At 41.4% G+C, this 23,564-nt stretch overlaps 1 protein-coding gene across 1 annotated transcript in view; it reads right to left on the reverse strand.

The window, feature by feature from the left end:
* Positions 1 to 21,942, reverse strand: part of LOC125003456 (complement C3-like) — a 46,037-nt gene extending 24,095 nt beyond the window's left edge. The window contains exons 1-16 of the mRNA XM_047577412.1: positions 21,878 to 21,942; positions 20,219 to 20,254; positions 19,406 to 19,595; positions 18,116 to 18,281; positions 17,842 to 17,912; positions 17,490 to 17,581; positions 16,768 to 16,850; positions 16,583 to 16,670; positions 16,258 to 16,360; positions 14,996 to 15,110; positions 13,251 to 13,366; positions 13,011 to 13,154; positions 9,305 to 9,520; positions 9,009 to 9,209; positions 8,164 to 8,319; positions 6,323 to 6,452 (exon numbers count right to left, since the gene is read on the reverse strand). Of these exons, the coding sequence (XP_047433368.1) occupies positions 6,323 to 6,452; positions 8,164 to 8,319; positions 9,009 to 9,209; positions 9,305 to 9,520; positions 13,011 to 13,154; positions 13,251 to 13,366; positions 14,996 to 15,110; positions 16,258 to 16,360; positions 16,583 to 16,670; positions 16,768 to 16,850; positions 17,490 to 17,581; positions 17,842 to 17,912; positions 18,116 to 18,281; positions 19,406 to 19,595; positions 20,219 to 20,254; positions 21,878 to 21,942 (1,972 nt within the window). The remainder of the gene's footprint in view (positions 1 to 6,322; positions 6,453 to 8,163; positions 8,320 to 9,008; positions 9,210 to 9,304; positions 9,521 to 13,010; positions 13,155 to 13,250; positions 13,367 to 14,995; positions 15,111 to 16,257; positions 16,361 to 16,582; positions 16,671 to 16,767; positions 16,851 to 17,489; positions 17,582 to 17,841; positions 17,913 to 18,115; positions 18,282 to 19,405; positions 19,596 to 20,218; positions 20,255 to 21,877) is intronic.
* Between the last annotated feature and the right edge of the window lie 1,622 nt (positions 21,943 to 23,564).

A 23,564-nucleotide genomic window follows, 5' to 3' on the forward strand; every position in this document is an offset into this window, starting at 1 on the left:
ATTCAGGACTCAAGTGGCAAACACACTCAATCACCACAGGAAATTAATCATATCTTTTACAGCTTCTATGAAAAATTATATTCAACAACTACCAACCCGAATCCTGGCAACATTCAGGCCTTCCACAAAAAACTCAAACTACCCCAACTGACGGCAGAACAAAGAAACATATTGGATTCGCCACTGACCATGGAAGAACTATTAACAGCTTTAGAAAACATGCCTACGGGCAAAGCTCCTGGGCTCCTTGTTCCTAAGGACTGTTACAGAAATCAAAAAACACAGGTTGCATAAGATCCCAAATGAATACTGCTGCAATTACATTACTTTTAAAACCAGATAAAGACCCAACACTCCCTTCCAGCTATCGCCCTCTGTCATTGATTAATACAGATATCAAAATTATTTCCAAAGCACTAGCATCTAGACTAGAGAAAGTAATTTCATCAATAATTCTCAATGACCAAACAGGTTTCATCAAAAGCCAACAATCTACAAATAACGTTAGACTGCTCCTTAACCTGATCAGCATGTCCCAGCGTAGAAATACAGAAGCCATTGTTTTGTCACTGGACGCTGAGAAAGCCTTTGATAAAGTTAACTGGGCTTTCCTCTTTGCCACCCTTCAAAACTTCGGCTTTGGAGAGTCATTTATCCACTGGGTTGCTGCACTGTATAATTCACCTAAGGCCACAGTCACCACCAATGGTATCACATCACAAAGCTTCACCTTACAGAGGGGAAGGGAATACGTCAGAACTCCAGTATCCAGGGTATCCACTCATCTGTCTCTGAACATAAGATCAATGTATATGCTGACGATGTTTTACTTTACTTGCAACAACCTCAGAAATCATTACAGGAAGCTTATAATTGTATTTCAAAATTTTCAGCCCTCTCTGACTACTCAATCAACTGGTCCAAATCAACAATACTACCAATAACGGACAAAGCATGGGATTCTGCAGACCATAAACCCCAACTGCCCTTTTCCATAGGAAATATCAAATACCTGGGCATAAACATCTCACCTAAATTGTCAGAGTTAGTGCAACTGAACTTCGATCCACTCCTGGATAAAATCCGTGATGACCTGAAGCGCTGGACCAATCTTCCTATCTCTCTAATGGGACGCATAGCAACAGTTAAAATGAAAATTTTGCCACAAATTAATTACTTATTTTCCATGATCCCATTCAAACCCACAGCAAAATGGTTCCAGAACTTAGATTCTGCAGTCACCAAATTTTACTCAAAAAACAAACAGACAAAAATTAGCCTCACCACCCTCCAAAAAAATAAATCAGAAGGAGGACTTGATGCACCGAACTTTACAAACTACTACCTGGCAAATCAGCTACAATACATCACCAAATGGATAAACCCAGAGGCAGATTACAATTTGTGGTTAGAAATAGAACAGGCCGACTGCCACAACATATGCATTGCGGACCTGCCCTTCATTACAATCACCCTTAAGCGTCATAACTGCTTCCAAAACCCCATTATTGCCGCCACCCTGTCGGCTTGGTGGAAGAGCCTAGAGACCACAGGATCCCTGCTGGAACCCTGTGGGTTCTCCCCAATTTGGCACAATCCTGACATTGTGAATAACAAAGTACCTCTTCAACTCAGCACTTGGAAGCATAAAGGAATAACCCACCTCCATCATCTCTTCCAGGGGAACTTACTTATGAATCACACAGATTTATTTGATACATTTGAAATAAGAAATGGAAACTTCCTCCAATACCTACAGGTGACCAAGACAATCAGAAAGAAAATCCCAGTGCTCCAGAACTGCATACAGCCACCACAATTCGTCACCAACATTAAAAAACTCACACCGAAAAAGAAGAAAACCCTCTCTTTAATATATAAGCTGCTATCAACCACACATTTAATACATGTACCAATATCAAAATGGGAAGCTGATCTTTCCCTGTCTACAGACTTTGATTTCTGGACTCAGATCTGCCAAAATATATTTAAAACGACAAAAAACTCGAATTTGCAGCTGATCCAGTTTAAAATACTCCACAGATCACACACAACTCAATACAAGATGTATAGAATGGGCTTCTCCCATCCGACAAATGTACGCAATGCACCCAAAACTATTCAGATTCTTATATCCACGCTCTCTGGCTCTGTTCTCCGGTACAGCACTTCTGGTCACTTGTAACACAGAAACTCGCCTTAATTTTGGACTGCAGAATCCCATTAACCCCTGACCTGGAAACAATCAGTCTTCCTCACCATCTATCACAATCTGTCCTTGTAGCTCTCACCATCGCCAAGAAAACAATCCTAATGAACTGGAAGAACAAACAGTCACTAAACATTTCCCAGTGGTTGTAACTTCTTTCCGATTATATATCATTGGAGAAAATATCTGCTACCCGAAAAAATCAGTTCACTCTGTTTGCCAAAAAATGGTCTGTATTCTGCGACTCCCTCAACCTTAATTTACATCTTGACTTTGCCTGCTCGCTTTTGCCACATCTGTTCCACTTACTGTAATGCTATAATAATATTTCTCTCACAGTGATGACTGTCGTTATGGAAAAGATTTTATTGCCCTCTTCATCCAGGTTCACTAAGGAGGATCCCCGGACCACAACACCTTGAGCATGCATTAGGGGTGCCCTACTCCTTCTCACCCCTGGGTTGACTTCCGGCCCTGAGCGGTTTACCCGGCTGGCCTCCCTCTCCCCCACGTGGGGTGGCACTGGAGACTTGCCTGGGGTTCCCTGTGGCTTCGGTGCTTGCTCACTTTCCTGGGGTCGTGGTGTATCGGTGGCCAACTCTCCCTGGATCTCCTGGTGGGCCTTGGCGGTCTGGGCTAGCGGGCTCCCTGTCCCCTCCTCTCCCTCCCCTCTGCGGTGCCCTCCTCCCTTCGCTCGGCTCCTCCTCCGGCCCCTCCTCCCTTCCGCTGGTGGCTGGGCCCTCGCCGGTCGGGGGGGCCTTCCTGGACTCCGGGGGGCCCCGGCGGTCGGGGCCATGCCTGGCGCCTTGGGGTCGGAGCCTGAGGGTGTGGGGGGCTGCCTGAATACCACCCTGGGCGTGTCCGGTCGCTCCGTCGCGCTGGGGCTGGGGGAACTGCGGGGGGTGGGGTTTCCGTCTGCCTTGGGGGCACCCCTGCTACCCCGGGGGGTGGATGGGGGGTTAGGCGATGCCATTGCTCGGCTGGTCGGTGTTGGTTCTTCGGGGTTTCCTGGGGGTCTGTCGCATCCTGGTTGCTGTGCTGGGCTGGGGGCGGGGTCTGGTCGGGGGACTTCCTGAGTCCTGGGGGCCCTCGCCCCATCTGTGGGTCCCATGGGCTGCTGTTGCGCCTCCGCCCTGCTGCCGGGGACTTGGCCCTCACTTGCCTGCCTCCTAAATTGCACTCACCTCACACTCCACCATACACTATGTCGCTCATTACAACCAAGGCTAGGTACACCACACACCTCACCTTAGGGGTCCACCCAGGATCAGTCAGGGTCAGGGCAGGCTGCAGGACAGTAGTGTGCTGCAGTCCTCTGACCCACCTGACCCTCCTGTTTGCCCCCTGTCTTAATGCACCACACCACATCCAGGGTCACAGGGTCACGGTGTAGGGGCATGCTTCTTCGTCAGGGACTGAGGAAGCACAGTTATAGGGACACTGTCACTTTTCATTATCCCTTGGCTCAGCTTGGGGGGCCTGGTCCTCCGCTAGCAGGGGCATCTTGGGCTGGCGGTCTGTGGCCCCTACCTAGGGTCTCTGGTGTCCTCTTGGCCGGGCTTTGTCTCCCGGTGCTGCGTGGCGACGGGTTTGTGGCGGCTCCCTTGGGTACCCGGTTGTTCCGGTATAGACTGGTTCGGGTGGTGGCTTGGTGCTTCCCCTCTCCCTTCGATGGGGGGCTGGGGTCTCTCCCTGGCGGGTGGGGGTTCCCTCTTCCTGTGGTCTCCCTGGCCTGGGTGCGCCAGGGGCATGGGGCTGGCACCTTGGCCCCCCTGCTCGGATGGCCCGTCCCTGGTTGGACACTGGGCCGGTGCCCGTCTGCGGGGGCTTTGCTGGGTTACTGGGGAAGTCCTCTCGGCTGGAGAGATGTCCATGGCTGCCCTGCGGGCAGGGGGTGGGGTCTTTGGGGGGGGTGTTGGCGGCGGTGGGTGGACGGGCTGCGGTGGCTGAGGGGTGTGGGGGGTATGGGGGGCTGCTCTGGCCTGCACCGGCTTGTGCTCGCTTGGTCGGTCTGGGGGTGTTGGTCATCGCTCGCCATCTGCGCTGGGGTGTGGCTTGCCCCGTGGCTACGGTGGTTCTCTGGTCCTGTCACCCATGCGCCCCACACTGGGGTGGAGGTTCTCGGGCGCTGGGGCTTCTGACCTGACTGGGCCCTGGTAATGTTCTCACTCATATTTAGGGAATGCCCACATGCATGTGTGTTGTCACCTGCCAGCCCGTGCTGGATCACATCAAGAAGAATTGATGAGTCCCGGCTATTAAGGGCTGGATTATTGTTTTCACTCTATCACTACGTGCCCTATGGCAGACTTCTCTCCTTCCATTGGGACACCCTTACCCCCCTGGACTCTCTTATCTCTCCAGAGATGACTGTACCCAGTCATACTTGAGTGAGGTGACTTGGGAAGCAAAGAACCCTACACTCCACTAGTTCCTACTAGCACCACATGCCTCTCCTCCACTGTCCATCCTTCTGCATCTTTTCTGTCCTTTGTTCAATAGGACAGTTCCCAGGGAGGGCTGGTGATGGTCACACTCACGCACTGAAGTAATAAAGCTTTCAGCTGCAAGAATATAACTGCATCAACCTCATATAATATTGACACCCTGTGGTGTTCAACTATGCAGACAAATGCAAAAAAAAAAAAGAAAAAAAGAATCTGGGCTCAATTTAGAAAGCATTACAAGGTCCTTCTACCCTCTCCCCTATAAAGATGAATTTACCCCCTCTTGTGCAGACCCTACATTTACCCAATGGTTTGACAAAGGGATCACATCAGCCCATAGCCTATATATAGGAGACACATTTGCGTCTTTCCCTCAGTTATCCCAAGCCTACAATTTACTTAAAAAAACATTTCTTCTTGTACAAAAGACATTCCATTCGTTTCCAAATAAACTCTCAAAATCACACATGGACTGTATCCTCGAATTAAAATCAGACAGCAGAGGACTGATTGCCCAGATCTATGACCTTATTCAGAAAATTGACCCACACTCCATTGAAAACTTAAGAAAGGCCTGGGACTCTGACCTTGGAGCAGTTCTCAGAGATGATCAATGGGACTCCATTTTAGATCTGATACATACTTCATCTACGTCTGCTAAACACAGCCTAATCCAACTGAAAGTCGTACACAGAGTCCACTTTACCAAGGCTAGGTTGGCAAAGATTTATCCGAACCTTGACCCATCATGTCCCCACTGTAGAGGCCAACCTGCAGACCTAATACACATGTTCTGGTTATGTCCGAACCTCTCTACCTTCTGGGCAAGTATTTTTAAAGCTTTTAGTGAGATGTTTGGAACCCGATTAGATCCTGATACTATCTGTGCCCTCTTTGGTGTAACACCTGAGCAATATCGAGCGGCCCTACCAACTAAAACTCATGTTATCTTAGCTTTCACTACACTTCTCGCTAGACACCTGATCCTTTTCAAATGGAAGCAACACACGCCTCCATCCTTTTCTCACTGGATCAAAGATGTTATGTACTTCTTAAAATTAGAAGAAATCAAGTTCACACTTAAAGGATCCTCCCAATCCTTTCTCAAGGTATGGAGACCGCTCTTGGATTGTTACGATTCTTTGCAAGAACCCCTTGATAACGATTAGGTTGGAATGCATACATGTTTATTTACATATTTATTTTTTCTTTTCTCTTTGACTCCAATGGAACCTAACCTGTTTCACAATTTAAGTATTTACTTCTTTTATTTTATGGTTTTCCTTTTTTTTCTCCCTCTTTTTCTTTTTGTGTTCAGTAACCTGTGGCCCTATGGGTGAGTGAATGTGTGGGTGGGGATGGGAATAGGGATGACAATGGCCTTCCATTGTGAGATGGGATATGTGGGTGGATGGGATGAAATAAGAATAAGTCAATGTAAATGATGAACAATGCACCCTATGTTTTGAAGATGACTGTAAATTGAAATGACATGTATATGTGCTGTATCCCTGTGGGGTAAAAAATTTTCAGAAAATCAATAAAACATATACAAAAAAACACAAACGCTGTAGTGTAGCTACGTACACTTCGTTTAAACCCTCAACCCCATTTCTTTTATGTAGGCAAAAGAAGAGGAATGTTTGTATTCTTGTGAACCAGATACCTTGTCTGATTGTGGTTTTGACCCCGGCACTGGAAGAAAAAAGCAGTCCCGCATCTGTGAACACTCCTATGGCGTTCTGGCCTCCACCACGGGTGCAGCCAATATCACCATGCTCCACCATGTCCCAAATCTGAATTAAAAAAAATACCAATATTCACAAATTTGTTTTGCAGTTCCGTACATATGTTTCTTTATGACAATTGAAAATGATTATGTCAACTTGATGCTACATTTTAAAATAATTACACATGTTGTTGACAAATGAATCAAAGTCTACATTTTTCTTTGAATAACTTGAGGCATAGCAACCGGACAGAATATGGGTCTGAAGAAGGCTCCCAGAGCTGAGGAGGTCGATGAGTTTAAAAAGTCGTTCGACTTCCTTTCACAAGACGTCTCTGCTGTCAGGCTGCAGCAGAAGGGCATTTTGGCACAGGTGTAGGAGGTGAAAGTCTCCGCATCCAAAATGATAAATGCTGCTTTTATATAGCGCTTTTCTACACACTCAAAGGTACTCAACACGCTTTTACAGTCAGAGAAACATCCAACCATTCGCTCACCAGTGGCAGTTGCACTGGGAGCAACTGGGGATTCAGTGTCTTGCTGAAGGACGCTTCGGCACATGGCACATTCTGGGGATCGAACCGCTAGCCCTTCGGTTTGTGGACAACCCACCCACCTACCTACCTGCTGAGCCACAGCCGCTCAGGTTGAGGAAAAGAGGATCGCTTTTTCTGGAGAAATCGAGTTGCCGACCTGGAGCAGTACACCAGGATGAGTGACATCATCATCACTGGGATTGAAATAAAACCCCAGTCATACGCTCATGCGGTGACCGCCATTAACGGGGAAGAGCCTGGAGAACTGGATGTCAGCTCAACAGAGCAGCAGGTGGCCGCTTTTTTGCAGTCCAGGAACATAGAGCTGGACTGTGATGACATTGAGGCTTATCACACTCTGCCCAGAAGAAACGCCAGAGACAAACCAGCAGTAATTGTGAGGTTTGTCAGCAGGAAACATAAAGCTAAAGGGTACCAACGTCTAGATTAGCAGAGCCGCTTTGAATGTTTCCTTTAGAATTATCCTTTACGTTTCTGGTAAAAACGAAAAATTGAAAGAAATGACATGAACATACATACTTCCATGCGTTGCTCTAATTGTAACTGATCTATTATTTTTTCTCTCCAGTTGCTTCTGTGCAAAAGAGGAACCTGCACCTGAACCAGGTCAGTGGCAAATATATATGTTTATTATTCCAATCTGGGTTTTATTGTTCTGTTTGAACTTTATTGAATGCACTTCCATTTTATTTTATTGTGGAACATTTATTGTGAAGCATTAACCTGAGAAAGGTGCCAAAGAAACAAAAATGAGCACTTAACCAAACTAATTCAGAGATCGCCAAACAAGCCCACTACCTGAAGAAACAGAAAAAAAATTAGCACATTATTTAATTTTTAATATTTTGTGTTATCTTTGGTAATGTGTGTATGTTATACGTGTGTGTGTGTGTGTGTGTGTGTGTAGTATGTATGTAGGGGATATATATATATATTACAGTATATATACACATATATATATATATATATATATATATATATATATATACAGTATATATACACATATATATATATATATATATATATATATATATATATATATATATATAGAGAGAGAGAGAGAGAGAGAGAGAGAGAGAGAGAGAGAGAGAGAGAGAGAGAGATAGATAGATAATATAAAGGTTATTATTGTTGATCTATTAATCTGTTAAAATTTTCTTAGCTCATTTGATCATTTTTACATTTTTATTTTAATGAACATTATAAAACTTGCCCACATACCTTCGTCTGAGTAAGTCTGTCTTTGTTGAGAAGATACACAGCGTTGTCCACAGCCACCAGCCCAACCCTTGCACCCGGGTCACCTCTGATCTGAAAACGAAACTTATTCCCAGGTGTGTAGTCTCTGGGTGTGCCACCTACTGGCCCAACTTTGAGCTGTGAGAGAGAATGAATAAAATAAAAATGCATCAAAAGGACAATGAAATGAAGAGGTGTGTGTGTGTGTGTGTGTGTGTGTGTGTGTGTGTGTGTGTGTGTGTGTGTGTGTGTGTGTGTGTGTGTGTGTGTGTGTGTGTGTGTGTGTGTGTGTGTGTGTGTGTGTGTGTGTATTAGTTGGGTTGCTCAGCCTGTCCTGCATCATTTGTGATGAATGTGTACTTTATCAAGGCCGTCCTACGCTGATCCAGACTTCAAGTTTGGAGGTACTTGCTGTCACCTGCCATGGGCGCCTATGCCTGCGGTTGCTCCTGCACTGGGGTGGTGGTTCTCGGGAGGCGAGACTGACTCTGACTCTGGGCCCTGACTCTGGGCCCTGACTCTGGGCCCTGACTCTGGACTCTGACTCTGGACCCTGGTGATGATCTCACCCATATTTAGGGAATGCCCACATGCTGGTGTGCTGGCAGACACCAGACAGCAAAGGGCCCAAATTGCACTTTTTTTTTAAGAAATGATAATTTATTAATTATCAACACATCTCTAAGGACTTTCTGTTTGGTCTTATGTGGGATTTATTAACACAGAGAAAGGAATAAAATAAAATAGTCACACACGCACTGGGATTTTTTCAAAAATAGAAAATCACAGCTTTGCCTGTCACCTCTAAGACCAAGTGGTGCACTCACCCCTCCAACACAGGAATCGACCACATCTATCCAGACTGAGTCAGACACCACCTCCTCTCCTTCTGTCCAGGGAATAGAGTAGAAAGCCACAAAGCGAAAAGACGGCAGCATCTCTGGCGTTATCAACAAACTCACGGTGGTGACCAGCTGACCCGTTACAGCCACACGCTCAGCAGTTATGATTTTGCCTTTATTGAGCACCTGACAAGAGATTTAGGATAGAAAGTTGGTAATTCACAGTTTATTTAGTGATCTGTGTCTGGTTATTTTTTTTTATTTGTTTTTGGTTGTCTCACCAAGTACGTCACATGTTTGATAAAGTCTCTATGCTTCTTCTCTGCGGTGGTGATGCTGAGGCTCAGGGCGAACCTTTCTCTAACAGACACCGTGTTTTTTCCTGTGGAGATGTACAGGTAGTTTTGTTTGCGCTGGTTAAAGGGGACATAAGGCTGAACGATGATCTGTTGCCTGGCCTGCTGCTCTGGTCTCAGTCCAGTCTGTGTGGTTTCAACCTAAGAAAAAGACAAAAAAATAGAATTAATTGATGTGGAGGTATTTTCCTTCCTCTTACCCACATGTTGTGTTCATTGATTCATCTTCTACTAGGATAAATATCACTTGGGTCAGAGTGCTTCCGTATCTCTTGGTCTTTGCTTGGGGACAATGCATCTTTCCATTTGCAAAGTTACTGTTGTTTGCTGTCAACCTGGACTAAAGACTTTAGTCTTTATCAGGTGGCAACCTCCGGGGCTGAGCTCGAAGCCCATGTAGGAAGTGCAAAAAACTGCAGTTCATCGAGTGGCCGCTTGAGGCTGGTTGTAAAAGTGAGCAAATCCCCATAGACCCCCATGTTAAAAAGCCCAAATTTACAGCAGTATTAAACATGTTTAAAGCCTGGTTCAAAAAACGGTTTTGGTCTCAATGGTTTATTTCACTATTCGTGACAACTGTGCGGCGGGTGAATTTTTTGTAACTCATTCGTTTATTTTTCAATAAGGTTTAAAATTCTGCATAATTAAGGGCGTTCCCGCTTTGAGTGACAGGCGCTGCCAGAGGCGGCTAGCTGCTAGCCGTGGCCTCTCTGCTAGTCCTCACCTGAGCGAATGACAAGCGTTCGGCTGAGTTTGAGGTTTTGGTCCATTTGGATCATTCTAAATAAAAAATAATAATTTTCGGCTTTCCTATACCTCTCACAAGACCATCCGGTATGGTCGGTGTCAGTGCCCAATATAGCCAGTCCGGTAGCTGAAGTTAACTATCTAATGAATTAGCCTTAGGCTAGCCTTCCAGTTAGGCTCCGGTTTGTTAGCCAGGCTAACGGGAGGCTATCTATCAAACCGCCACCGAAGTCAGAACGTAAATAATAGTACTTGTAAGTGAAGTGTGTCATTTGAGAAATAGTAATCCACCACGTAAAGTACGAAACATTACTGTTTCGTTCACGTTATTTTTTCCATACGACCAATGTTACAGTAAAATACGGAAAAAATGTTATATGACAGAATGGGTAACGTTACTTTATTGAAAAGACGTTATAATTGGGAGCCTCTGCATTGTCCATTTATTTCTGAAAAAAAGAAATGTTATTTCTGACCTCGTCAGGCATTATCCCTTATGTAATATGCGTATTGGCATTATTGATAATGAATGTTAAGTATTATAAACACGACAATGTGGTAGATTTTCTCAATTTAGCAGTAAAAAATAGCGACGTTTGTCTGCGATCCCTCCCGCTCAGACCTGCGCGTGCGTCCCGCCTCCAGTGTCTCCCCATGTATGAAATATTCATGGTGATACGAAGACAACACGAGAGAAAAAGAAAGTCCAACCAACAATTTTAAGTTGTTATTCGGGCAAAAGAATGAAAATATCTTCCGAACAGGAGGTACGCTGCTGCTAGGGCTCCAGTGCCACCACTCACGAGTCAAGTAATGTTAAATGAGCAAGAGTTAATCCTACTTTCTGCTGTGCTGTGTCTTATCTACGTAGCCAGATTCGCTATTAAGTTAACAGGCGACTTTGTCATCAGGCAAAATGTGTTTTGCGACCCTTGGGCTATACAAATACAATTGATTTGATGAAGTCGCCGGCATCTAGCAATGTAATTCTTTTTTTTCAATGAAACTGGGACACTTTTGAGTGTCCATCGGGACTTCTCATCTGGGCAGAGAACACTTTGAAAGTCATCACTCCATCGCCGATTTTTATTATAGTCCAGATGTCAAATGTGACTCATAACTTGTAACAGAATGATAATATGTTTTAATCAAAGACATACATCTCTAAATCATAACTGTATTTAATGTATTATATATTATATTTTAGTCGGGACAAATGGCATCAAACCGGGAGCGAGGTCGCCGTGTTAGCCGTCTGCTAGCACCTCAGATAGCGACTAGCCTAGCTTGGTAGCCTGAGCTAACCCGGTAGCGCCGAGTTGGGTGGGTGGGTTTCAACCATTGGTTTCAACGTTCAGGCTACTTTAGCTCCGCCCCAACCCGAAAACCATATCCATATTTGGAGTATCTGAGTGTGTGCGGAGTAAAGCTCATCCAACATGGCGACGGCAGGCTCCGCCCACTTCGGGCTACATTTTCGAGATTCAGAATCCAACGGGTGACGTCACGATGGGTTTGTCCATAGTACATACAGTCAATGGTCTTTATGAACTGAAGAGTGTGTAGTATGTGCTCTTGACAAACATCCACATGACAACACAACATAGATAAAAGTCCAGAAAGCAGCACACAGAATATTAAAGTACTGTTTGTTTTTTAATAGTAAGTTGTCAGAGTTGTTCCTAATCAATACTACCTAATCAATGCAATAAAGCAAAGGTCTTCAACAGGGAGTTTGTGACCCCTAAGGGGTCCGTGGAGGTACTGCAGGGTTGTCGCAAAATGTATGGTTGGTCAGATGTTTTTGATATATTTTAAAATTTCCCCCCCAAATTAAATTTCTTTAAATACACATTAATGAATGTTGGTGAAGGGATATATGGAGCCAGAAGATGTTATCTTTCAGTCAGCACTTCACTCATTTAGCGATGCAGGAGCTGTCTCAACCACGCACTGAAAGCCGCACTAGCTGAGACATGTCAATCTAAGCTTCCCGTACACACCAGGCCCTGCCCCTGCAGCTGCTGAGCCAACCACAAGGCCACATATTGACGCTGACTTTAACAGTGCAGCTTGCTCCCATCAGCATCCATTATCCAAGGATAAGTTGTGTGCAAACATATCTCAGATATGTTTGAAGTGAATCTGTCAGTTTGTTTATCTGTCAATTACACATGCACGCACACATACTAGTTATGTATGTTTATGTCAGGTACGTTTATGTTTGCACGGCCACCTTACTGTTGCACATGTTTAAAAACAAAATAATATTTGAATCTGTGTATTTGAATAGCATAATATTGAATGAAAAATTATAATAATATATATTTACCAATAGCCCTAGGCCAAGTTTAATATAGCGATCCCTATTTAATCTCTCCAGCCGCTTGGGGGTCCTTGTCACAACACAGTGATATTTTGGTTTTGTTCTGTCTTTGTTTTGCCATTTCCTGTTTTATTTTGTAAAGTAACAACTCTCGTTTCAGGTCACTTGCCCTTCCCCATTTCCTGCATGCATGTATATATTGTTTGCATCTTCCCTTGTCCTGAGTGTTTTGTTGTGTTCTGTTCTGACATGTGGTCACCCCCAGCATTTTGTCACAGCATCATGCTAAGTAATCTTACCTGTTTATTTTCTTTGTACTTTGTCTCATTTTTGGTTTCCCTCAGTTGCAGTGTTTTTTCTTTGTAGAATATTTTACAGAGTATTTTTGTTTGTCCTTTTGCCTTGTTGCCTTTCCTCTGTCTGGAGTGATTTTTCTTTTAAAGTTGACTTCAGCTGTGTCTCACTCTGCATCTGAGTTCTGTTTTGTGTCCTGGCCTGGCATTACTAAACTATTCGTTTCAGCAGCACAGTGTTGAAACATCATGCAGTCATACTCACTATGATGGTTTGTTGGTGTTGACGGTTGGGCATGCTGACGGTAGCTCTTTTGGTGCCGGAGGCAACGAGAAACGGTTTGTCCAGCAAATTCACTTTGACTGGAACATTACGAGCCGGAGAACCGTCGTGATGTTTCACCTGGATCTGGAAATACATTTTTTTAATGTCACTGACATTTTTATTCAGAATGAATCGATTAGAACTGCAGCAAACTGAAAACACAGAGGATGATTTCCTTACTGTGAAGTCAAAGGGCAGGCCCGGCTTGAAATACTTTGGCATGTCTTTGAAGAACACTACATAAGGAGACTGCACAATTTTAATCCCAGTCTTTTCAGCCTCAACCAGATCACTCCCTGTAAAGGTGAAAAACTACAGTCATTTGGGAGTAAATGTGAAAAACTTCATATTTTCAGCACTAAAAAGTCACTGAATACTGGGGGAAAAAAACATTTTATTTTCAACAAATCTGGTCTGCTTTATATTCTAGTTTGTAGTTGTATATACAGGGTATACACTCACTGACCACTTTATTAGGTATAATTTGTTGTAAAAGATTGAACCCCCTTTTTCCATCAGAACTGCCTTAATTCTTCATGGCGTACTTTCAACAAGGGGTTGAAACATTCCTCAGAGATTTTGGTCCATATTGGCATGATAGCATCACACAGTTGCTACAGATTTGTCGACATCTATGATGAGAATCTCCCGTTCCACCACATCCAAAAGGTGCTCTGTTGGATTGAGATCTGGTGACTGTGGAGGCCACTGGAGTACAGTGAACTCATTTTCATGTTCCAGAAACCAGAGATGCTATGAGCTTTGTGACATGGTGCATTATCCTGCTGGAAGTAGCCGTTAGAAGATGGTACACTGTGGTTATAAAGGGATGGACATGGTCAGCAACAATACTCAGGTAGGCTGTGGTATTTAAACCATGCTCAGTTTGTACTAAGGGGAACAAAGTGTGCCAAGAAAATATCCCCCACACCATCACACCACCACCACCAGCCTGAACCGTTGATACAAGGCAGGATGGATCCATGCTTTCATGTGGTTTACACCAAATTCTGACCCTGCCATCCGAATGTCGCAGCTGAAATCGAGACTCGTCAGACCAGGCAACGTTTTTCCAATCTTCTGTTGTCCAGTTTTGCCTATGTGAACTGTAGTCTCAGTTTCCTGTTCTTAGCTAACAGGAGTGGCACCCAGTGTGGTCTTCTGCTGCTGTAGCCCATCTTCTTCAAGGTTGGACGTGTTGTGCATTCAGAGATGGTATTCTACATTCCTTGGTTTTAACCAGTGGTTATTTGAGTTACTGTTGCCTTTCTATCATCTCCAACCAGTCTGCCCATTCTCCTCTGACCTCTCACATCAACAAGGCATTTTCATCCACACAACTGCCACTCACTGGATATTTTCTCTTTTTCGAACCATTCTCTGTAAACCCCAGAGATGGTTGTGTGTGAAAATCCCAGTAGATCAACAGTTTGATGCTCAGTTTGAACTTCAGCAAGTTGTCTTGATCACCTCTACATGCTTAAATGCATTGAATTGCAGTAATATGATTGGCTGATTAGTTATTTGTATTAAGAAGTGAACAGGTGTACCTAATTAAGTGGCGAGTGTATATTATATGTAATTTGGGTGTGTATATATTTACTATTTTATTTTTTTGCAACAAACACCAAGGAAATTCCTCATATGTGCAAACATACTTGGCAATAAAGTACTTTCTGATTATACTGGTAGAGCCTCAGATAACACTATAGATCTGCACAGATGACACAACTGATACTAACAAACAGTGCTCTGATTACAACACACTGGGGAGTTTAGTCTCACTGTTTGAGCATTCAACTGATATGATTATAGGCAGTGTCTACACCAGCACGACAAAACGATAGTCACTGTGTGTTGCGTTTGTAGGGATTTAAAGATTATATCAAATGTACTGATGAGTAAAGGGTTAACAATCTGCTTACCTGTCTTGGTGAGCACAGAGGCCTTGACATACAAAGATTGGCCCACTAAGGATGTAATGTTGCGGTATTCTCTTCTAATCTCCTCAATACGCAGTCTGGCCTGTCCTCTGTTCAGCTGCAGGAGAAAAATGGATTGTTTTATGGCAAACACTAGCAATGGCAATTGAGCTATTATAATTCTAACAATCTTTTTCTAGCGTATGCCTAGCATAGGAAGAGCTATAGTTAGGTATTCCTTTCACCCAGGTTCCTCTGGTATTTCAAAGCATGTAATGTCCTAGCACCTACTTTTGTTTCTGCTGGTGAGCCCCTGTAAAATGAATGTCCCTCAAATAATGCCATCATGACTGATTGCTACTAATGTCCATATGACTTGTACATGTGTTTCATGTTATTGAAGTGGCGACATTTACTATGAAACTGTAATATATGGTCCTCTTCTAGGGTTCGTCTAATGTGCATTACTGCTTGACAATGAGTTTAGAAGATGAACAAATCCCAAGTGGCTGTCGGTAGCGTCTTTGAAAATGTGACTCCATATTGGTTATCTGCTTCTATTATATTAATTTAGTGATGTCAATCAGGCTGATGACATTGTGTCTATGCAAAACAACCATGGTTTTCATTCATATGAAATCACATATATCAATTTCCAGTAAGGTTCACTTTGGAATATCAGAAGCCACTTAGATGAGCAGTTGAGCAGAGTCCGGATAGTTTTACTTTTAATTTTGTTTTAGATATTCCCTGACCTGGATGGCTGACAATATTCACCGACTTTGCAGCACAGGTCTCACAAGAATGAAGAAAGACCAAACACTTAAAACAAGTCAAAGGGTGTTTAAATAAGGCAACTGGACTCTTAGAGTTTTCTTGAAGACATTTCTCTGCTCATCCGAGTAGATTCTTCAGTTAATGTTAATGGCAATTAGTGGTGCCAGCTTCTGGTTCTACAAAAACAAGTCCAGCAAGTTTCTTTCCCACCAGTCTCTAGAATTGAAGAAGCTTCTCGGACAAGTAGCAAAATGTCTTTGAGAAAGTGCAGTTGCCTGTTTTTAACAATTTTTGGATTACCGTGCACCTGGATGACTGAAAACCGTCACACACACTTAAAATAAGCATTAGTCTTTAAGTTGGTGGATCTCAAAAGAAAACTAAATTGAACAGTTGCACTTATATTCAAGAGGACACTAACACTGCATGTTAGGTTTAACAGCGCAACGAGCCAAAGGAATATCAGAGTTTTCAGTGTGTAAACTTACATTCGACACCTGCTTCACGGACGGTAACCTTTTCATCTCTTTGTTGATATTCACTCCAAACACAATGTAGGCTTTGCCCTGAACCGGCTCCCCGTACAGGTACCTGATCCACAGTCACAATACTGGTCAGTCAAAGTTATTGGTTTTCATCTATTCCAACTCATTTACTTTACATTAGATTGATAAAGTTTTATAGATGGATACCAGCAAGAAACAAGAAAAGACAGAAAAGTTTTCCTTAGTAAGTCAGAGAATGGATATGGTGGACAGATCTACAACATTCGATGCAAGTAAGTGATTTTGTGTATGACTGTATTAGACCAACCTGGCAGAAATATCTACGACTAGTTCACTGTCATCCAGGCTGAAGAAAGACTTCCTGGGAGTCAAGGTAACATTGAAGGCAGGAAGCACTGAAATAACACCCCACAAACAATCAAGCATGGCACTCCAGAAACCTACAGATATTGATGTTTTGAACATTAGTAAGCACAATTTTACGTCACCTACCGTATTTCTTCACCTTAAACTGGGAGGTGAATGTGTTCTGCTGCCAGTGGTCAAACTTGGCAGTCACATTCCAAGTTCCTTCACTGTAAAACATCCAGGTTATTTAATTCCCAAACATTTAAAATGTACACAATGGAATACGCAAATTTAAGACACATTTAAATACAGTACAGGCTAAGTCGCAATAATTTGGCTCTACCTATGACAGTAAGAGGCAAATGATGTGTTTTTGAGCATTACTTTCCAAAGTATAGGCTGACACCTATAAAGTATAAATTGGTTTCTCGTGAATATTCCACACAAGAAGAGACGTATTAACATTTGGTTATGTAAAACATGAACATGATGCTGGTACTTCCATGCTTTACAGTGGAGATGGCATTCTTTTTCTTTTTTCTTTTTTTTTTCTTACCCAACATGTCTTTAACAATTTTAGTTCAGTCAGATGTCCAATAAAGATGTTAAGTCACAATTGTCTATGACTGTCTGCCATGTGGAAATGTTTGATTGCCCTCACATGAGAGATGCTCTTGATGCTTTGTGAGCTGTGTGTGGCAGGCTAAATATGGGAACAGTTCAAGTTTTAGGTACTTTCAAAAAAAGACATATTCTCTCACAGTACTCAACATTTTATGCTGAGATGGCCAAGAGTCATGAATCTACAGTTTTTTGGAGACTGTCTTGTGGTTACATGTACAGTTTTATTAACAGACTGAACTTACTTGACATGTTCAGAAAGAGGAAAGTTCTCTGCTAAGAGGCCATTGGAAGCTCTGGTTCGGGAGACCTGCTTGACAACCAAGCCATCTGGATTCTACGATGCACAAACAAACTGATTGTTTCAGGTAATATAGCTGACTGATCTAAAAAATATATATTTTCAGAATATAGTCAGACACTGTGATAATCCACACCTAGTCAGTCTTAAAAATTATATGTACACTTATACACTCTGTTTACTTTATGTTCATTCCTTTTGCCTTGCTACGATTATTCTTCGGTAGACCCATTTAATTTCTCAGCATTCATGTTGGGTTTACAAAATTTCCAACCATTGACTTGTCATTTGTTTACCTGGATGTCTATTGTGATGGAATTGTCAAGGGCCTTAAAGGACGGAGAGGACACAAAGGCTCTGAATCGAACTGAAAGAAACAGGACAAGTGAGTAAAATGTATTACTAAACACTTCTTAGAAATTAATTATCCTGTCACTTCTTGATGAACTGACTGGAGCATGTTTCATAATGGGTTCAACCAAAAAACAAACAAACGAAAAAAAAAAATTATTTTGCTTGTGGGTAGAATTCATGAACTTTTTAGTTTTCGTGGTTATCCTAAAATCTTACCGGTATCTCCAGGGTTGTAAATGGGTTTGTCTGTCTGGATGAAGATGTATCCCGAGTGAAAGGTCACCATCAGTGTTCTTTCCTCCGAGTGTAAACCCCCGAAGTTCACTTTGAGGTTCACAAACTTTTCCCTTTTTTCATTACGACCCAAATTATCAGAGGAAATCTGGAGCAAAAATGATAATAAGACATAAGAATAATGCTATAACTGCAATCAATTCTCCATTTTTTTTTTTTTTTTTAATTGTTTAACATTTGGATGCACTTACTGTGTATAACAGGATTACTTTCATACAATAATCCAATTTTTCAAATGTAATGTAAAGAATGACTGTATCTTGTTTTTTAGTTTACAGTGTGTTTGAAATCGACAAAGCAGACATTAACTGTAAAAAATGAAACTTGCTGTCCATGAAAATATCTTCAGCAAATAAACTATAATCGCTTGGTAAATGAATACAAAACTGTGGAAACATTTCAGGCAGCTGCTGGACCTCCAGGTGTCAAGGAACACCACAGCCCACCAATCCTGTTGGTTACCATTAAATGTTGACTCAATTAAACTTTTGAAATGAGTGTTTACATCTATACAAGAAGAAAATAATTGCACTATTACAGTATTTAAAAGTACACAATTTCACAATAAAAGTTGTAACTCATTGTTTTATAATCATCTTAAAAATCTAATCTTGAAGATCCCGATTTTGTTCTCTTTGGCGGCATCTGTGGTGATTAGTGGTAATTGCAGCTGTGGGATGGCAAATGGGCCACGCCTCTATTACTATGTGAGCAGTGATGCACCAAGCATTTCTTTGTGTCGTGCAGTCAGTGAACATCTGTGGCTTTTGTATGTTTGTTCTCTTTGGTGCACCCTGCAGTTTTTTCACTGAACAAACATTTCAGCATTTTGGATCTACGCCAGAACGACTCAAAATTTCACACTGACTGGACTAGAAAAGGAACATTTGTGACAAAAGTATTACTTTCCGTTTGTTGCTCTTCTTAAATTCCTAGTTTCCTAGCTAATATTAGCTCTTTCATTTAATAGGAATGATGACTGCAAGAAGGAATATTAAATGAAATACATTTTTTCTAAGCTCAGATGTATATGAGATGACTGCACGTCTGTCTTTTCTGTTTGTTTTCTCTCAGTTTGTCTGTCCTCATAACACAATGTACCATTCTTAAAAAAAAAAACAAAAAAACATTTACTTTCACAAATGGTTGTATAAATTATTAATATCATCTTATAAGGAGGTCACAGGTAAAATCGTGGCTCTGCTGAGTCACCTGTATGGTCTTGAGAGCTTGAAATCCATTTTCCAGGTTGAGAGTGACAGAGTCCTGAAGGAGCATGGTGGCCTTGCTGAAGTGCTGGATGGAGATGGAGACAGTGATGGGTTTGGACACATCATAAGCTTGTAAGTAGATGTTCTCCGGGCTGTCGGTCCTCAGCAGGTCTGGAGCCAGCAGAAGGAACCTGCAGCCAAACACAGCAATATGAGTCGTTTGACTTTCACTTTTGGGAATTACAGGGAAGGTCTGTGTTGTGAAGCCAAATAACAACGTGGCAAAGATGGAGACACTGCTTCTTCAGTAAATTCACATTAATCTGACAAACATGAGTAAGCTCAGTTTAAACACTAGCACTGGGTCAGTACTTCCACTTGTGTTTTGGGGAAGATCTTTATTCCAAAGCAAAAGACAGAAAATATATTTCATTTATTTAGTTATAGTTTAAATTTAGGATCTGTCAGGTCTGTATTTATGTGTTGGTATTTATTTTTTAATAGTTGTTGATGTTGATGCATCCTCTATACAGTCACAATAAAACATAATTTTTATGTATTACACTTTTTTATTAATTAAATGTTTAAGTATTTACTTAAATGTCATGTTTTTTTTTTTTAATTGTGACCCAGAGATCCAAATTAGCAGACAAATGTGACATTTAAATAAAAATAAAAAGAGATGATGAGTGATGAGATGTTACAATAGAAAATATATATCTTGAAGGAGCAAAGTAAAAAAAAAAAACCTACCCACCATTAACACGTTTTTTTTAACTGACTGGTAGATAAGGCAATTGTTTAGCAACTGTACCTTGGAGCAGGATTAACTGTGTCCTTTTGTGCTGCACTGGAAATGAAGAGGACAAGTGTTAATTTCAGAAAAACAGCTAAAAAATAAACAGAAATTGGTTCAGTACAGGTCAAAAGCAAATCTTCTGAACTGAAGAAGGCACTTGGAAGAGAGGAGAATACTTATAGAAGACCAATATTTGTGAAAAAAGTATGACTATCTGTCCGTCTGTTCGTCACTGATCAGTTCGTGGTTTGTTTCCATTGCAGTAATTTCCCCTTGCAAAGTCCAGCAGTGGAGAAAAAACTGCATTCTGTTGTATAAACTCAACCTACTCTCTCATTGGCAGAAATGTGTGGGACCATAAATGACTGTAGGAAGGAGTATGTACATATTTCATATTTAAAATTGTTATATCAACACAGGTAAAAGGAAGCATGAGTTATGTGAGGTTATTCAAGTTCTCTTGTGAAAAAAAAAAAAAAAAAAACAGTCAAACAGTGATTTCTCCCACAAATATGTGAAAGAAAATAGTACTTTGGGTTTTATCCGAAAGCAACTGTACTTGTTGAGTTTTGAGAAGACATTTCTCCACTCGTCTGTGTAGTTTTTTCAGTTCTTAAGGACTGGTGAGAAGTCTGAGGATTATTCTGGGTTTTATTTTTTGTCTGTGTGAATGTACACGTACCTGTAACGCCATAACCGTAATGAACACAGTTAGGATTAGTCAGTGTTTGGGGTAACAAGTTACAAAGTAACGGATTACTGTAACTGTAACTGTACTGTAACTGTACTGTACTTTTTTGGGTAATGAAGTAAAGTAAGGCATTACACTGAAAATATCGGTAATTACACTACTTTACTAGACTATAGGAACATGGCGATATTCTCTTTACTTTTGGTTTATACCTCGAAACGACAAAAATATTTGAGTGAAATGCACTCTTGCACAACTTGCTTTCAGCTGCTGCGAAATCAATGAGCAACCTGTCCAAACATTTGTCAGCCCAGGATGGCAAAAAAAAACTTGTGACAAAAGATCTTGGCCGGTCATCTGAAGGAGTCGATGAGCAGACGACTCCGCCTAAACAGGCAAAGCTTTTTTCAAGTGTGCAGCGTAGAAGCAGCTAACACAGAAAGACATTAACAGGCTGGTTGCTCAGTTCATTAGAGGACATGCTTCCATTATCAACTATTGAATCGCCCAGGTTTCAAAAAATACTAGATAAAATACCTGCGACTCTCAAGCCAATGTTGGACAGGAAAATATTTTCTAGTTACCTGGACAAGTGTTATTTTGACATGGAATTGAAGTCCTGTTGTTGGTGGACTTTACAGTGAGGCATAATTCTTTGTGTAGACCGGGATGTTGTTCTTTCACATGGTTTTATAAGCCATGTTGTATACATTTATACAATAAACATTAAGTGATGATATGGCTATGATGTTTGTCTATGTATCTACTCCGTAAATTAAGAACTGGGAAAATAAAGTATTAAGTAGTGAAGTTACTGTTCAAATGCAGTAACTAGTAAAGTAATCTCATTACAATTTACAGAAGTAACTAGTAATAAGTAACTAATTACTTTTTTTGTTTAACTTCCCCAACGCTGAGATTAGTGCACTTTAAAAACGCAGGAGATGCAGAAAAACAGACACCAGGGAAGTAGAACAGCTTACCTTCCATCTGATCTGCAGAGAAGAAGCAGGAGAAACAAAACGTTGTGCAGCTTCCACCGACCCATGTTGACTGCCTGGAGTCTTGGTGGACTGTGGCCGCCAGGAAGACAGTCAGCTACTGTGTCGGAAAGCCCCAAATTTCACCAGGCTATACATAGTCAATAAGAAGGGGAGGGTACAGTTTATGGCCAATTGCAAGGAACAAACATGGAAAGAGGAAAAAATCATAAAATATCTAGGCACTGTACCAGCTCAGAGTGAAGACACGGTATTAACCCAGGGTGGAGCAAACATGTGTATACTTGGATTCAGGGGGGCCGAGTGAAGGGCCCATTCTTGTTAATGATGCTACTGGCGTGAGGCATTTGACTTTCACTTTTGGGAATTACAGGGAAGGTCTGTATTCTGAAGCCAAATAAGATGGAGACACTGCTTCTTCAGTAAATTCATATTAATCCGACAAACATGAGTAGGCTCAGTTTAAACACTAGCACTGGGTCAATACTTCCACTTGTATTTGGGATTCGAAGAAAATATATTTTATTTATTTAGTTATAGTTTAAATTTAAATTTAGGATCTGGCAGGTCTGTTTTTATCTGTTGGTATTTATTTTTTAATAGTTGACTGCTCACAATGTGGATGCATCGTCTATACAATGACAATAAAACATATAATTTTTATGTATTAAACATTTTTTATTAATTAAATGTTTAAGTATTTACTTAAATGTCATGTTTTTTTTTTTGTTTTTTTTTTTTTAAATTGTGACCCAGAGATCCAAATTAGGAGACAAATGTGACATTTAAATAAAACTAAAAAGAGTTGATGAGTGACGAGATGTTACAATAGAAAACATATATCTTGCATTTGCAGTTTGAAGGAGCAACTGTACCAACTCAGAGAAGGGGTTTCTGGTAACGGTAATATAACTGAACTATGAAGGCAGCACTATTCAAAGCTTTTTAATAGGAAAAATCTCCAGATATCTTCTATAATGTGCAAATGACAGCTAAAGAAGTATAACAAGGTTTTTCATTTATTGCTCTTCCTAAATTTCCGGTTTCCCAGCTAATACTAGGAATTCGGGAATTCATTCAGTTAATAGGAATGATGACTGCAAGAGGGAGTATTAAAAGAAAGTAGATGTTCTCTGGGCTGTCGGTCCTCAGCAGGTCTGGAGCCAGCAGAGTGAACCTGCAGCCAAACACAGCAACATGAGGCATTCGACTTTCACTTTTAAGAACAGGGAAGGTCTGTGTTGTGAAGCCAAATAACAACGTGGCAAAGATGGAGACACTGCTTCTTCAGTAAATTCACATTAATCCGACAAACATGAGTAAGCTCAGTTTAAACACTAGCACTGGGTCAGTACTTCCACTTGTATTTTGGGGGAAGATCTTAATTCCAAAGCAAAAGATTCGAAGAAAATATATTTTATTTATTTAGTTATGGTTTAAATTTAAATTTAGGATCTGACAGGTCTGTATTTATGTGTTGGTATTTATTTTTTAATAGTTGACTGCTCACAATGTTGATGCATCCTTTATACAATGACAATAAAACATATAATTTTTATGTATTACACCTTTTTTATTAATTAAATGTTTAAGTATTTACTTAAATGTCATGTTTTTTTTGTTGTTTTTTTTTTTTAAATTGTGACCCAGAGATCCAAAATTAGGAGAC

The sequence above is a fragment of the Mugil cephalus genome, chromosome 2, assembly GCF_022458985.1.
Source record: "Mugil cephalus isolate CIBA_MC_2020 chromosome 2, CIBA_Mcephalus_1.1, whole genome shotgun sequence".
In the NCBI taxonomy this organism is placed as follows: Eukaryota; Metazoa; Chordata; class Actinopteri; order Mugiliformes; family Mugilidae; genus Mugil; species Mugil cephalus.